This window comes from Gossypium hirsutum, chromosome D11 (genome assembly GCF_007990345.1).
Source record: "Gossypium hirsutum isolate 1008001.06 chromosome D11, Gossypium_hirsutum_v2.1, whole genome shotgun sequence".
Classification (NCBI taxonomy): domain Eukaryota; kingdom Viridiplantae; phylum Streptophyta; class Magnoliopsida; order Malvales; family Malvaceae; genus Gossypium; species Gossypium hirsutum.
The window spans coordinates 33,502,094-33,516,226 of NC_053447.1; the positions used below are offsets into that span (position 1 = coordinate 33,502,094).

The window sequence follows — 14,133 nt, forward strand, 5'->3', positions numbered from 1 at the left end:
ATAAACTATAATGAAATGAAATTGAATAATGTGGATTAACATGATGGGTCAAGTCGTGTAAAACACGAATATGTTTCTTATGTCACAAAAAAGTATCATGCTAATATAATTATAGAAACCCCAACCTCAACTCGTTTCATATTAACAAACAAAGTAGAAAAATCAAATTTACCAATGTTATTTTAATATACAATATAATATATGAACTTTAATTTTATACAACTTATACATAAAATTTTAATTAGATTTAAGTTTCACAAAATACTAACAACATTATCAACATAGCACCATTTAGTATATACAAATAAATACTTATTCAATAGGAAAATAAATTAATATAGTCATGAGCAAAACCCTGATTTTTTTGGGTCAAGATTAAGTTGCATATTTTAAAAAGGCTAAAATGTAATTTCGTTAATTAAAAGAATTAAATAAAAATTTTATGATTATGAGAAGATGAAACTAAATTTTATCATCTATTATTTGTAATTTTATAGATTTCGAGTCTAAAGAAAATTATACCATTTTTTGGAGTGAGGACCATGACCTTATGGAAGTAATTATTTTTTTTAAAAATTTTTATAATTGAATCAAAACTAAATTTTTATCAAAATTACAATAAAAATTTTCAGTGTAATTGCTTTATATTAAAAATTATATATTAAATTACACATTAAACCGAATTTAATGTATTTATCACTAACAATAAAGCATGATTTGTGATAATAAATTATTTTCAAAATTAGCAAATCTAGGTGATTATTATTATAGGTAGCATAGGTCCTTTCTCTCAATACACGTAGGCGTTTTAGTTAAATAATAATTTAATTATGTAAATTACCAACACAGAAAGCATAAAATGATAGTTTCAAAAATCAAAAATCCTCGTGCGGCCACTTTCCACTTCCGCCGTGGCTCGAGACCCTTTTATCCTTTCTACGTCTTAACGTTCTTCCAAATCTCATAAACAAATTATTTTCAAAAATAATATATTAATAATTTTATAATACACATTTTTATGGTTTTCAAAAATAAATTCAACAGATTTCAATAAACTGTATAAATGGGTTGCGTTGGTTTTTTTTACAATTACTTATTTAATTTTAACATTTAATTCTTTTATATAGTAAAATCCAACTTCCAAGTCATTTTGTCCTATTACATGTGAGGGTAAGAAAGCTAATGTCGTGGACCATTGTGAAGATTTTCATCTACATGATCCAACGGTGATGAACTTAACATTGATCTACTACACTCACACTAACATGTAAAGGCGAACGATGTTATATGAGGAACCTTCTTGGAAGCTAAGTGGAATTTGTTCTCCCCCCATGTCGTCTATATATACACAAACCAACCAAAATTTATTTACAGTTGGAGGGCAAAAAAAACATACGAACCTCATATGGAGTATTGTGAAGCAGAGCATGGATGTAAGAAGCACTCAAATCACCAGGAAAAGCAAGGTGTTTGCCCTTCTTGTCTTAGAGAAAGATTATCTTGTCTTACTCTTTCATACAAAGAAGCTTCACGGGTTACTTCTTCACTCTATTTTTGTCCTGTTCATTACTCTCTGGCTTCAAACCCTGACTCCCCGGCTCGACATAGTCATTCCCATATGCGGAACAGTTCCGGGGTGATGGGAATCATGGGGATGTCCTCGTCTTTCGGGGTAAAGCTTGGTGCCTCTAATGGTTTGAAGAAGAGTAGATCGATTGCTTTTGTACCAAGAAACTTGGATGATGACGATGAAGAGACCAAAAAAGGGAAAAAGAAAAAAGGGTTTTGGTCCAAGTTAGTACATTTCAAAGGGAAGGACGCTTTCAACAAGTATGAGATTAACGATTGGAAGAGTGAATTAGTTTCCTAGGATTCAATTTCAATAAAATTGTGCATTTCTTTTTCTTTTCCTATGTTACTTGTTCATGCAATGGGAAAGAATATTCCATCTTGAATCCTGTTATTGGCATTTTATAAATGTTGGCTCTTTAATTAAAAAAGAAAAGAAAAGGCTTATGCATCAACTAAGGTTTTTCAGATGCTAGAATTTATCTTCAAAAGAGAGATGCTTTTTAGATTTTATCACGAAAAGATTATATTATATATCACGTGTAAGAAGCTGAATGCCTAAATGTTCAATTCAAATTACAATTAGCTGGAATCATACAGCCAGGGAATAATTATTTTTCCCATATTGTATTGGTCTGAAATTTCCTGCTGCTGACCCCAAACATCTTTCATACAGGACTGTAAAAATTCAATGAGCTCTGTACATTTCGTATCACAGTTTCCACGACAGCAACAGGCACATTTTTTTCCGAATGAATTTGATATCATCTTGTAGACTTGGTTTCTGTGTCGTTCTCATTTTCATTCTCGTCACTGTGGTCTACTGACGCTCGTTTCAATCTCTGGAATATCTCATCAAGGGACTCAGAATCGGATGAGTTGACATAGGAAATGAGTGTGGCTTCCTGATTCTGGTGCACAGGAAGAAACTTTCTGGCCTCAATATTTGCTTTAAAATTTTGAAAACCAGATTTCATTGATCGCCATGTTGAGGCCAGTCCAGCAGATGGCCCACCCTTGAGGTTATCAAGATGCGAATTGCCTACTTCAAGCAATGAGACCTTAGCAGAGGTTATGTTATTCTCCACCGGTTTTGGATTTGATATTTGTCGACTTTGTTCTCTCATGGCAGCATACTTGTTGCTCATGACTTCTCTGCTTGTGCCATATTTACGGGTCTCTTCTTTCGCAGGCCTTGAGGGAGATCCTTTCACACCACCAGTGGCTGAAGTGGTCGCTGCCTTCATTTCAACAGTACGATCCTGAGCATTTCACATCAAGTTAGAAATTGAACATACCATAGGTTTTAGATGAAAAAGAAAAAGGACAACATTTTGCAGACTAGCAGGAAATCATATATAATTCATAACAATGATTAGTTACACGATTGAAAAAGGAAAAAGACTGCTATTTAAGATCGGTTACATACTGTAATATTGTGGCCATACTCAATATCAGCACCATTGAAATTTCTCGCCAATGGAATTACTTGTTCACCAACTTGGCGTCCTTGTTCAAGCCAAGATCGCTCTGTAAAGAGGAAAACTCATTAAATCCTGCTCATACATCTAAAATAATTCTTAGCAAGGAATTTAAACCATGATAAAAGAGTAGAAATTTGCAGTAATAGTACTTCTGTCATTGCCAGACTCAGACTAATTATTTATTTTACTATCGTAACCCTATCATGCAAATGTTTAAACTGAGACTAGAAATTACCAAACATGCAGCATACAATTTAGAAGAATTAAGTATTGACACCCTTACCCTTTTGCAGGATAATTAGTCCTGAGGGATCAAATCCATCCATATCATCAGCCTCAGTTTGAAATCTAAGTCTCTTCCAGTTCCCAAAGAAACCAACTACACGATCAAAGAAATTGCTAGCAACTAACAAGGTGTAAACAACCATGATAAGTGGATAGATGTTGTTGAATCCTTCTCCAAAGAAAGGTACAGCATCATCAATGTTCCCCATACGCTGCAATGAGAAGTTCAAAGATTAAATACTATACAGGGAAAGGGAAAAAATATATAGCACACATGTCTAGTTTGATAACAAAGCACCAAGGTTCCAGTTTTTGAACAAAGTAAAAGATAAAAATTAAACATAAAAAAGTGGACCAAATATGACAACAGTGCACTATATTGGTCTTGAAAAATTTGGAAACTGGAGCTCCCCCGTTGCATGGCTAATAGTGAGACACCAAATAAGCAAAATCAAACTAGACATACTTCCCCCTACAATCCAAAAAATGTAACATTTCGAAACAAATGGAGAAGATAATTAAATTGTCAGATTTAATTTTGGCTAATAGTGACAGACTCTGAACCAGCAATCTAAGTACACACACTAACAGTACTATTGCCTCACTCTAAACCAAAAAGGTTGAATATTTAGATACAGGTTAAGAAGAATTGCTGCTTCATTCCAATTACTTCGTCCATAGCATATGATACGTGAAATGCTAATCTTGTAATCAACAGGGTCATGCCATATTTTTCTCGTCTTTCTTGTCAATTTTCTGTAAGCACTGGAACTACTGATGTAAATGTTTGACAGCCAAAGAATGCCGGAAGAGAATTACCTTTTCAAATATGGTCTTTTTACCACCAAGGCTAATGAGATTGAGAAAGTTGTACGAAATTGGGGGAGCATATCGAGCAACCATCCTAGTAGAGATATTTGTGAGTAATTTGACTTTCAAAATTAAAAAATAAAGAAAAAGAAATAAAAAAAGGCCAGAAACAATAGATCTCCAAGGTAAACTTACGAGCATATCATGAGCAAGCTGACTGAGCTAGTCTGTCGTGGTGTTAATGAGTAAAACATCAACATTCCTACCTTGAACAAGGAATAATATGTGCACATGCACATATACATCAAAGGTACAAAAGCAAAGGCCTGGAAGAAAAAGTAATCAGCAGAAAAGAGGGAAAAGAAAAGGGTGGTCTAGACATGTTATATAAGGAAATATCAAGCACAAGGCAAGAAGGCTAAAGACTATAGACAGCCAAATTGAAAATTTCTACACCTAATATATCTAGCTCAATCGAGTAATGAAATCAAGAATACAGAGTCTCTATGAAACTACAAGATTTGAAACTCTTCAAAGGAGAAAATGCAAAATCTTTACCTGGACAAGCACCTCATCCTTCTTTACTGAGTTTATAAGGATAGAGAAAAGAGACAGATCGACTCCTCTCGGTAAAAGGGTAGCCTCAGCTAAAAGAATTGCAGCAGACATTATGCCAAGTATAATAGCCAAGCCCTTCTTTAGTTGTTTCCATAGGATGCATCGCCAAATAAATTCTGCAAAAGAATAATCATTTGCAGTTAAAAACCCATTACATAATACAATTTTTATTCATGGATTCAATAGCATTACATACATCCCTCAAGGACCCAGCCAACATCCAAGAAACATAGCTGCTTTCTTTCAGAAGACAGTCAATACTATTACTTAAAAACCAAGCATAAACATCATTATAAACCAGAAAACTAAGAAGATTATTTAGAATATTCACTTCAAATTATGGCTCCAACAAATCCTTTTCAGAGAAATTGGGCAAAGTAAAAGAACAAAAGCTTTTGGGTCTCACAATCATGAAATGAGGAGTATACTGCTTCTACAGCACAAAATCAATAGAGGACTACTTACCTATTGTATCTAAGAGTGTTCCTGTCTGCCCAGAGCGACCAGGTCTGAAACTAGATACATATTTCCTGAAATAGCATCATACATGAACATTAAAAGTTGAGGAAAAGCAACTAGAATATTGGAAAAATAGAATAGACAGAAAAAAAACATGGTTAGAAGAAAACCATCCAGTTGAACTGCGACGTTCATAATTTCTTATTGTATCTTCAAGCTGAAGTGCCTCAGAGACATAGGCCATGTACTCACTGCAAAACTAACGATGTTTCAGATATAAAGAAACAAAAGTTTCAAATACAAAGTCAGATTGAAAGTTTATATGCAACCTATTCAAACCTAGGAATGAAAGAAAAAAGTACTTACTCCCATAGGACATCAACTAAAATTACTACAAAAATAGTGGATTAAAATCACCATTTCCCAGCACATTTAAAGCAGTTAGAAGATGATATACAACTTGGATTTAAGTGAACAATAAAACAAACTGAAAGTGTAAAATTGGCATCCAGCTTACCTTTTGTACCGATAATATTCTTCTCGAGCTAGTCTAAGATGACGCCTGAGTGTTGCCATTGATTTCTCATCTGAATCGTAGTCCATGTCATTTTCTCCCAGCCGACCACCTTGTGGCTTAAAGGATGGGTCTTCCCTAAACTGGAGAATAAATGAAGCACACAAAGTGATGCACTATTCCATAGAAGAGATCCTTGTTCATAGAATATTTTGCAAATAAAAACAAAGAAAATACCATTTGAGCCAACATATTATCAATGACATCCATGTATGGTCTCAAAGGATCACGCTTAGACATCTGGTTGGAAGTCGCTTGAGCAACCTGATAAAGCAAAAGAATAGTTAAACAAAACAATCCATTATAATTAACATAAAAATAATCAAAGAATGTTTAGCCACGGAAGAACAACGAGAGAAAGAGAAATTGCTAATAGATTGATTGATTGATTGATTGATTGATAATAGCATGTTAAAACTTAAAAGCATTTCAATTGCAAAAATGTAACTATGAGCAAATATGAGTATTCTGCATGCAACTGAGAATGAAAGACAGATCTTGAAACCATGCATTATTCTACTAGGATACACTTCAATATGCGTATAATCATTTGAAAGGAAGTAGATCAGAAGATGGGAAAGAATTTATAAAATATAATCAGGAAAGAAAAATACCACAATAGCATTTGAAAGTTCCTGATGAGCTTCATCGAGCTTCACAGCCATTTTGGCAACTTTATGAGAGAGAACTTTTTGGCGGATGGTCCAATCTGCATTTCTCCAAAGGCTCTTTGGAATTTCACTCAAGCCAAAGCCAAGAAGAAATGCTCCTGTAACAAGCCCAAATGTATTCGACAAGGCCATAGCTAAACCAAGGATACCACCACTCCTGTCAACAACAAATTACCAAGTAGCAAGATATAAGAGCAATGTGTCTGCTGACATACAAGGAAATTTCTGTTATGTCCATTTTTCTATAATAATTTCTAGAACCCATCAGTTAGAAAGCATAACAGTGAGCCAAAAGATGCCAGATACTTGAGAGAAGATATATGAACTTGAAACAACAATCCAATATAATCCTAATCTTTATGAGACAACCAAGATTATATCAGATAGACTATTAAACCAAAGAAAATCAGTAATTTATAAAAATAAAATAAAATAATAGGAAGAGTTTACCAGTTCCTGTTCATTGTAATGAGGAGAATAAGTCCCACAAGGCCTATAGAACCCACGACTGAATAGAAGACTAAGTTGACATGCACACTAGTCTTCAACCTTTCAGTCACAGAGAAGTCTCCAGCATCTTCAAAACCCTGAATAAGGGGCACTACAGCCCTGCTTAGAGATAACATAATTAATTATATGAGGAAATGCACAACAATCTGGAAAACCAACTACAAATACCATCTCTACTTACAAGAAAATCATCCCACAACAATAACATACCGGACCATCCAACAAAAGGATAAACACACCTTAAGTCATCGACATTTCAAACCCGCCCAAAGAAATGGCAGCAAAATAACAACAGTAAGGATACAGACTTTAGCCTTTTAACATTCAAGGGGAGAACAAAAAGGAAATCTAAGAAATATTTCCATCCAAATAAGTAATTTTTTTTCAATTTATAGAAAATTTAATCAAATGTGACACTAACCAAACTAATCTACAAAACAGAAAATTTGCATGTCCGCGTAAATTTCAGTATCAAATAGACATCAATTAACGAACTGTAAATAAGCTACAGCGTCGATAAAGAAAAAAAAACCGTACCAGGTGAGGAGAAAGGTACCCCAATAAGACCAACTCCAAAAGAATGAAATTCCTCCATTTTCATTATAATTTCCCGGCTTCGATATCGTCTGCACAAAATTAACATAAAATTTTCAAATTCGGTCAGACCTATCTTACAAAAAAAGAAAAGGCCGATGAATTAAATAAACCAAATATTTGAAAAGACTTACCGTCCAAATATCGGCGGGCACAAGAATGATGATGGAGAGAGAACAGAACCAAGCGTATCCGACGGTAAAAAGAACATAACGAGGGACATCAGGGCCAGCGAAGTACCTCAAGGTGAAAACAACCATGCCTAGGGTTAAAGGCAACGAGATCAGGTAAAATACCCACATCTCTCCTTGCCTTTAAAATCGAATTGACGCCGATCGCGGTCAGTGACGATGGTGGTTTGTATTGCGCACGATGAGTAGCTTGCGCTGAGGTTGGGGAAATAGGAGGCTTGTTTGGCGTTTGTATGAAAAAGAGAAATTGGAGAAAAATACCCAATCCAACCCAACCCAACCCAACCCAACCCAACCCAGAGCTAAACTTTTTTTTTTTCTTTTGAACGAATAACAGAGAGACTAAAACACCCAAAAAAGGAGAGAAAGTATAAAGAAGTAAAGATGGTTTTTCGTTTCTTAAACTGTTTAATTGAAAGTCCATCTCTTTTTAACGCTTAAGCAAGTTGATACGTTCGATTTTGAACTTCTCCTTTTCTTTTCTTTTTTTTTTGAAATTGAGTCCAATTTTACAATCAGTTTATATATAATTAATAAATGAAGTTTTGATTATATAAAATATCAAATAATCAAAATACTTTTAACAATATAATTTTGTAAGTAAGAATAATTAAAATAATATAATTTTGTAAAGTAAGGATATATTTATTGGTGCTTGTCACTAAAGAGTTTAATATTATATGAGATAATCAAACTATGTTCACCTAGCTTTATTCATCCATTTTTTTTATTTTTTAATTTTCTATTTTTATGTAATACTATAAAAAATCTATCTAGAAATAAAATATTTACTTTTACATTAGAAAAAAAGGATTGTTATCTTATACACGATTAGTGGACTAAAACAACCGGTTTAGGATTATGTCATCTGTTTTTAGACATTACTAATGAAGTTTTTAGACTCCACAAGTAAGGCCAGGGGTAGAAGTGCTCATGGGCTAAGTCGGGCCGAGTTCGAATTGGGCCCATGGAAGATATTTAAACAATTTTCCAAGCCCAGGCTTAGCTCGGGCCAAAATATGGGCTTACTTTTTTGTTCAAACCTGACCCAATTTAAGAAAGGTAAACTCGAACTCGACTCGACTCAACCCACCCATATTTGATTTTTAAATTAATTTTTATTTTAAAATAGTTTTTTAAAAATATATAATACACTAAATGCACTAAAAAAGTTGAAATAAAAGTTTTCTAACACATTAAAAATTATTTGTATTAAAAACACTACCATAAATATAATAAATTTTTTATTATATTAAAAACATAAATAAATATAATAAATATTTTATTGTATTAAATATAATTTTAAAAATTTTATATTTTGGGTTAGGTTATTTAGTTGGGTAAGCTTTTTTTTAGGTTTTGGGTAATTAGTTTAATTGGTATTGAGTTAATGGATTAATATAAATATAAATAATTATTATTTAGCTTATATAATTAATATAATTATTTTTTATAACATAATATAACCACTGGAGTCGTGCTTGGTAGTCCAATTAACCATTGGGATGTCTCAAAGCCCAAGGAGTTCAAGGGATTGAAAGACACTAAGGAAGTTGACAATTTCTTGTTGGGCATAGAGTGATATTACCAAGTCGTAGGTATCGACGACTAGCCAACCAAGCCATAGGCGAGGCTTATGTTGGATCTAGTACTATGAGTGTAGAATATTCGTTTGTAAACTTGTAATTCATTTTCGAACAAATTGATTAATAAAAAAATTGATTAATTACATTAATATACTTTGTATGATTGTCCTTAAATGATTTTTGCACATAAACCAAAATGGAAGCAAATATTGCTCATTGGTTGCCTAATGTTTAAACTAATACTGAGCAGTATTATGTGGTCGGATTGTGATATGAAAAGACAACTTGTATTAGTAGACAAACCTAAACATGTACTTAGTCTAACCAAAAATGAAAAAATCGATTGAAAGACTAATATGTTGTCTATCAAGTCCAATTGGAGAGATGCTTTATCTTAGGTATTGGAGCAGATGACTCTTAGAAAATAAAAACATAGATCTGACTGACCAGACTGACAGTACATCGAACTGGACCCAAGAAGAATAGATCTTGAATTCGTTTATGGATTTATTCATTTGTGACATTCATAGTGTGACATTCCTAAATCCTGAGTAGATGACGGACTATGTATGCATGACTCGTACGCTTTTATATAAGTAAAAGTCTGAGTTCAAATAGATAAGGAATCGAAAATTGGTGCATTGGGTGTACGACTTCTGTAGTATGTAGTGTCATTCACGGCAGTGGAATTCATAACCCGAAACATGGGTAAATGATATTATCTTATTGGTATTACATGGTTGATGAAAAATAAACATGGCCACGGATCATTCGCCTTTGTAATGGATGACTTGATCACTATTTGATAGTGATTGACGAAGGATTATGTAATGGTTACCATGAGATAAAATAGGAACATATTAGGAGAACGAATATTATGAGATTAAAGATATCCTATTAGGGTAACACAATTATGACAAAGTCATTGGATGAGCACTAATCGAGTTACTTTCGTAATGGTATGTTGTTGGGAAGAGCTCAGTCACGATACTATAGTGGAAAGACTTGATGACTAAATGAGTTTGTAATTAATAGGTGAAAAATTAGAACTTAACTATAAATCATTTGAGCCTTAATTGCATATGTTCAATCAATCCCTCCGCTAGTATAACACCCAGATTTCTAATAACCCAAAAATTTGGAATAAATGGAGAAGTAAATTGAAAAAGACCGTAAGTTAGCGACCTTTATTGAAATAAACGAGAAAGCTAGAAACTGAATTGGACATAGTTAAAGACCAATCCTAGTTCGATTAAGATGGAACCAGCTGACTCTACTGTGGGTGACATAATGATTGAGGATGCATGATTCTTATAAGGTTGGAAGTAGCACGGGAAGGGCTATAAATAGCTAGGAATGGCTTCCCAGGGATGATTTTCTTTCTGACTTTGTCTCATTCTCTCTTTTCATCATTTTCTTTGGTAGCTCAAAGAAGGAGACTATAGAAGGTTTTGTATGGAACAGACTTCTTGAGAATGAAGATGGAAAACTAGGGAAATAAGAAAGCAGGTAAGGTTCTTAACCCTTTAGTGTACGTAAAGATAAGGAAATAAAGTTATGGACTCCAGAACCATTTTAAGGGTTCTGTATGTTTTTGGAAAAATAGGTTTAAGCTAAGAATATTGAATATAACCCATGATTTTGGTTGGATACTTAGTTGCTGCCAAGAGAACGGAAGCTCTAGCGATCAAAAGGGCTAAGCTGTGGAAACGATGAAGTTTTAGGTGAGTTTCTAACTCTAAACCTGATGTTATGCTCTACACTATTTAAGTATGTCATGTTGCATAAACACGAAGCATAGTGATATGTGCATGTATTACATGACTGTGGGAAAAACCCTCATGGGATAGATGAAGTTAGGAAGGGAAATGGGGAGAAAACCTATTAGATATCACCTGGGGAGAAGCTCTAGGCCTTATGGAGGGAACACTACAGTGTTTGAGTATCAATGTTAGGTGGAGTAAAGAAGGTAATGGAAGGAGGATTTAGGAAATGAAATTATGAAATGGTATTTACTACTATGGCAATATCAAATGGTCCTTTAGGTTGACACTGTGACGACGGTATATGGCGTAAGACCATAGATTAAATAGGATATGGTAGTCTAGTATGAAGTACGTACGTAAAACCATGGATGAAATATGCCATGGTGGCATGGTACAAGGTATAAGGTATACGGTGTAAGACTATAGATGAAAGATGTTATAGCAGCCAGGTATAATAAGTAAGACCATGGATAAAAGACTCCATGGAATCACAAGGTGCTACGCTAGGATGGCAAAGCAGAATAAGACCATTGATGAAAGATTCCATGGTATCCACAAAGTAGATAGTCTATTGGGACAGTAAACACAAAATAGATAAAGCCCGCTGGGATAGTAAACATGGGGTAAGTCCGATAGGATGCATGGAATGAGGAAGAAGGGTATAAGACCATAGCCCGGTTACGATAACCCATAAAGTCTGCCATGGGTCAGATGTGGAAAGTACACCAAGAGCTTAAGTTAGGAGTATACGACCAGTGCGCTAAGTACAATAAATCCACGCAAGTGGAAGAGAAGTCAAAAAAGAGTGTAAGTAATGGTAAGGTAATCATGAGGAATCCGCCAACTATTAATCACATGGGGGCAAGGAAGGTCCCAGATTAGTCTTGTGCATAAGGTGAATTACTGGAAGTAATCCCATTGCGAGTGATAAGGTGGAATAAGAACAGGTTTGACACAGTGGCGAGTCATGTTGAAGGTCAGCATTGGCAGGAAATGGCAATAAGTCCTTTAAGACTATGGTATAAAAATGAGGAAGTCTGCTAGGGGGCTAGATCATTCATAGATGTCCACCAAGGAAAGTAAGTCTTAAGAACCCAAAGGAAAGAAAAGACAAAAATTAAGGATAGAACCTGCTGATATAGCGATATGCCAGGATATTGGGTGGAGTTCGCCACCCTGACAAAGAACACTCACCTTGAGCGAGCAGGGAGTATTTATATTTATTTTATTTTGCATTTGTTACCCTCATAAGTTTGTGTTTATTTATCTGTGACCTAGTGGAGGAACTTACTATGTTTTTTTGAACTTATAGTAGTTTGTTTGATATTCGTAAGATTTGTGAGACTGGTCATGGACTTAGAGGAGGGACCAAGCCAGATAGAATGGTGAGATCGGGGTCTGTAGGTAGTTCAAGTCATGCACATAGAAAAGGGGTACCATTGGGGGCTTCACCTCAAGATCAATAACAATGAAGCCAGATAACCTTCCTAGAATTGGGATTTTTAAGATAAATAACCCTTAGTAAGATTTTAAGGGTTATATTGTAAACAAACAGTTTGATTAGATATAGAAATCAGAGAGGTTAAGTATTTAGTGGCATAAGGCCTTATATATATACAAATTATTATATTTTTTTACATATTCAATAAGTGGTTTTATATTTCAAACTGTTTATTGACAATTAGGTTAGTAAGGGGTTAATTAAGTATAGGTCCATTTGTGACGCTCCGTACTCGGATCCGAAGAATGGTCGGGCATGGGGTGTTACAGCTAGCTCGTTGAAACTAAAATTAACTGCATATGAATTAAATGAACAAAAATGAATAGAAATGGTAAAATAGAGAAATGGAAAAAAATTCAGAAATGATTATGATTTTCTCCGAAATAGAGAAACGGAATCATTTGGAAGTGAATCTGGTTTTCTCAAAATGGAATGGAAATGAAAGTAAGAAATGATTCATTTGAAAATTCATTTGAAAATGAAAATTGATTGCTAAGAAATAATTAGAAGAATTAGTTTATGTTTTTTAGCTATTTTAAATCCCCAAAATGAAAATAAATCATTTGATAATAGTGAATAAGTTGAATTGTATCAACCCATTTTCAGTTAAATCAGAATAGTAGTTTCGAGACCACATATCCAATGAGTAAATTATCATTTTATCATTATTTTAATGTTTATGGGATGCTATTAAGGTCGTATTAAAATTTTGTTTAGAAATTTTGATGTTTGCATGATTAATTAAGTGAAAAGGACTAAATCATAAAAAGTGCAAAAGTAGAGTTCTATTTGTTAAAGGAGTCAAATAGCTATAAAATTTTAATATAAGGGACGTGAATGGTAAATTGACCAATTAAAGTGATAGTGGATGTACATGGCTAAGTATTAATGAAAATTTGATGTTAATTAAAGGTTAAAAAGGTAATCATGTAATTAAACTTAAAACAAATAAAATAAAAATTGTGCTCATCTTTTTCAAAGTCTCTTTCCACTGAATTTTAAAGGAAGTAAAGCCATTTTTAGGATTCTTGAATTCGGCTGGCTTAAGTGAATGCATGTAAGTGATTTTTCTACTTTTTTTAATGATTTTTATATTTTTGAGGTCGTTTTAGCTTAATCTAGCTAGCTCAGGGGTTAACTTATGAAACTGTGAAAGGTTGAGGGTTATGTCATGAATGTTCTTGCATGATTCTTGATGTTAAATGGTAGATTATGAATCCTTGTTGATAAATAAATAAGTTTTGCAAAGTGATTTTTGATGAAATCTTCATTTAGGGATTGATTTGTAAAAATGGTAAAAATTCATGGAAAATTTATGAAATGATGGTTTGTATGGATTTATATAAGTCCCTAATAAATTTGGTTAGCTTTAATGGGGGATTCAAATGCTTATGGACTAAATTGTCAAAAGTTAAAATATTAGGGGAAAATAGTAATTTTGCATAAATATGAAATGAGGACTAAATTTAATACTAGAGGTATTAGATGTATTGAAACTTGTCTATTTAGATCAAG

General features: G+C 33.6%; 2 protein-coding genes across 2 annotated transcripts; one reads left to right on the forward strand and one right to left on the reverse strand.

Annotated features, from left to right (window-relative positions):
• Positions 1-1,326: 1,326 nt before the first annotated feature.
• On the forward strand, positions 1,327-1,955 carry LOC107913409 (uncharacterized). The gene has a single exon (XM_016841983.2). It carries the CDS (start codon positions 1,406-1,408, stop codon positions 1,868-1,870), a length of 465 nt encoding a protein of 154 aa, XP_016697472.2. The 5' UTR covers positions 1,327-1,405; the 3' UTR covers positions 1,871-1,955.
• A 122-nt stretch (positions 1,956-2,077) lies between these two features.
• LOC107913408 (LMBR1 domain-containing protein 2 homolog A) lies at positions 2,078-8,111 on the reverse strand. The gene is made up of 14 exons (XM_016841981.2): positions 7,709-8,111; positions 7,518-7,606; positions 6,921-7,079; positions 6,414-6,627; positions 5,977-6,063; positions 5,743-5,882; positions 5,396-5,476; positions 5,232-5,296; positions 4,707-4,882; positions 4,344-4,474; positions 4,158-4,242; positions 3,337-3,550; positions 2,999-3,099; positions 2,078-2,831 (listed from the first exon to the last, which is right to left on the reverse strand). Exons 1-14 carry the CDS (start codon positions 7,874-7,876, stop codon positions 2,334-2,336), a joined length of 2,208 nt encoding a protein of 735 aa, XP_016697470.1. The 5' UTR covers positions 7,877-8,111; the 3' UTR covers positions 2,078-2,333.
• Between the last annotated feature and the right edge of the window lie 6,022 nt (positions 8,112-14,133).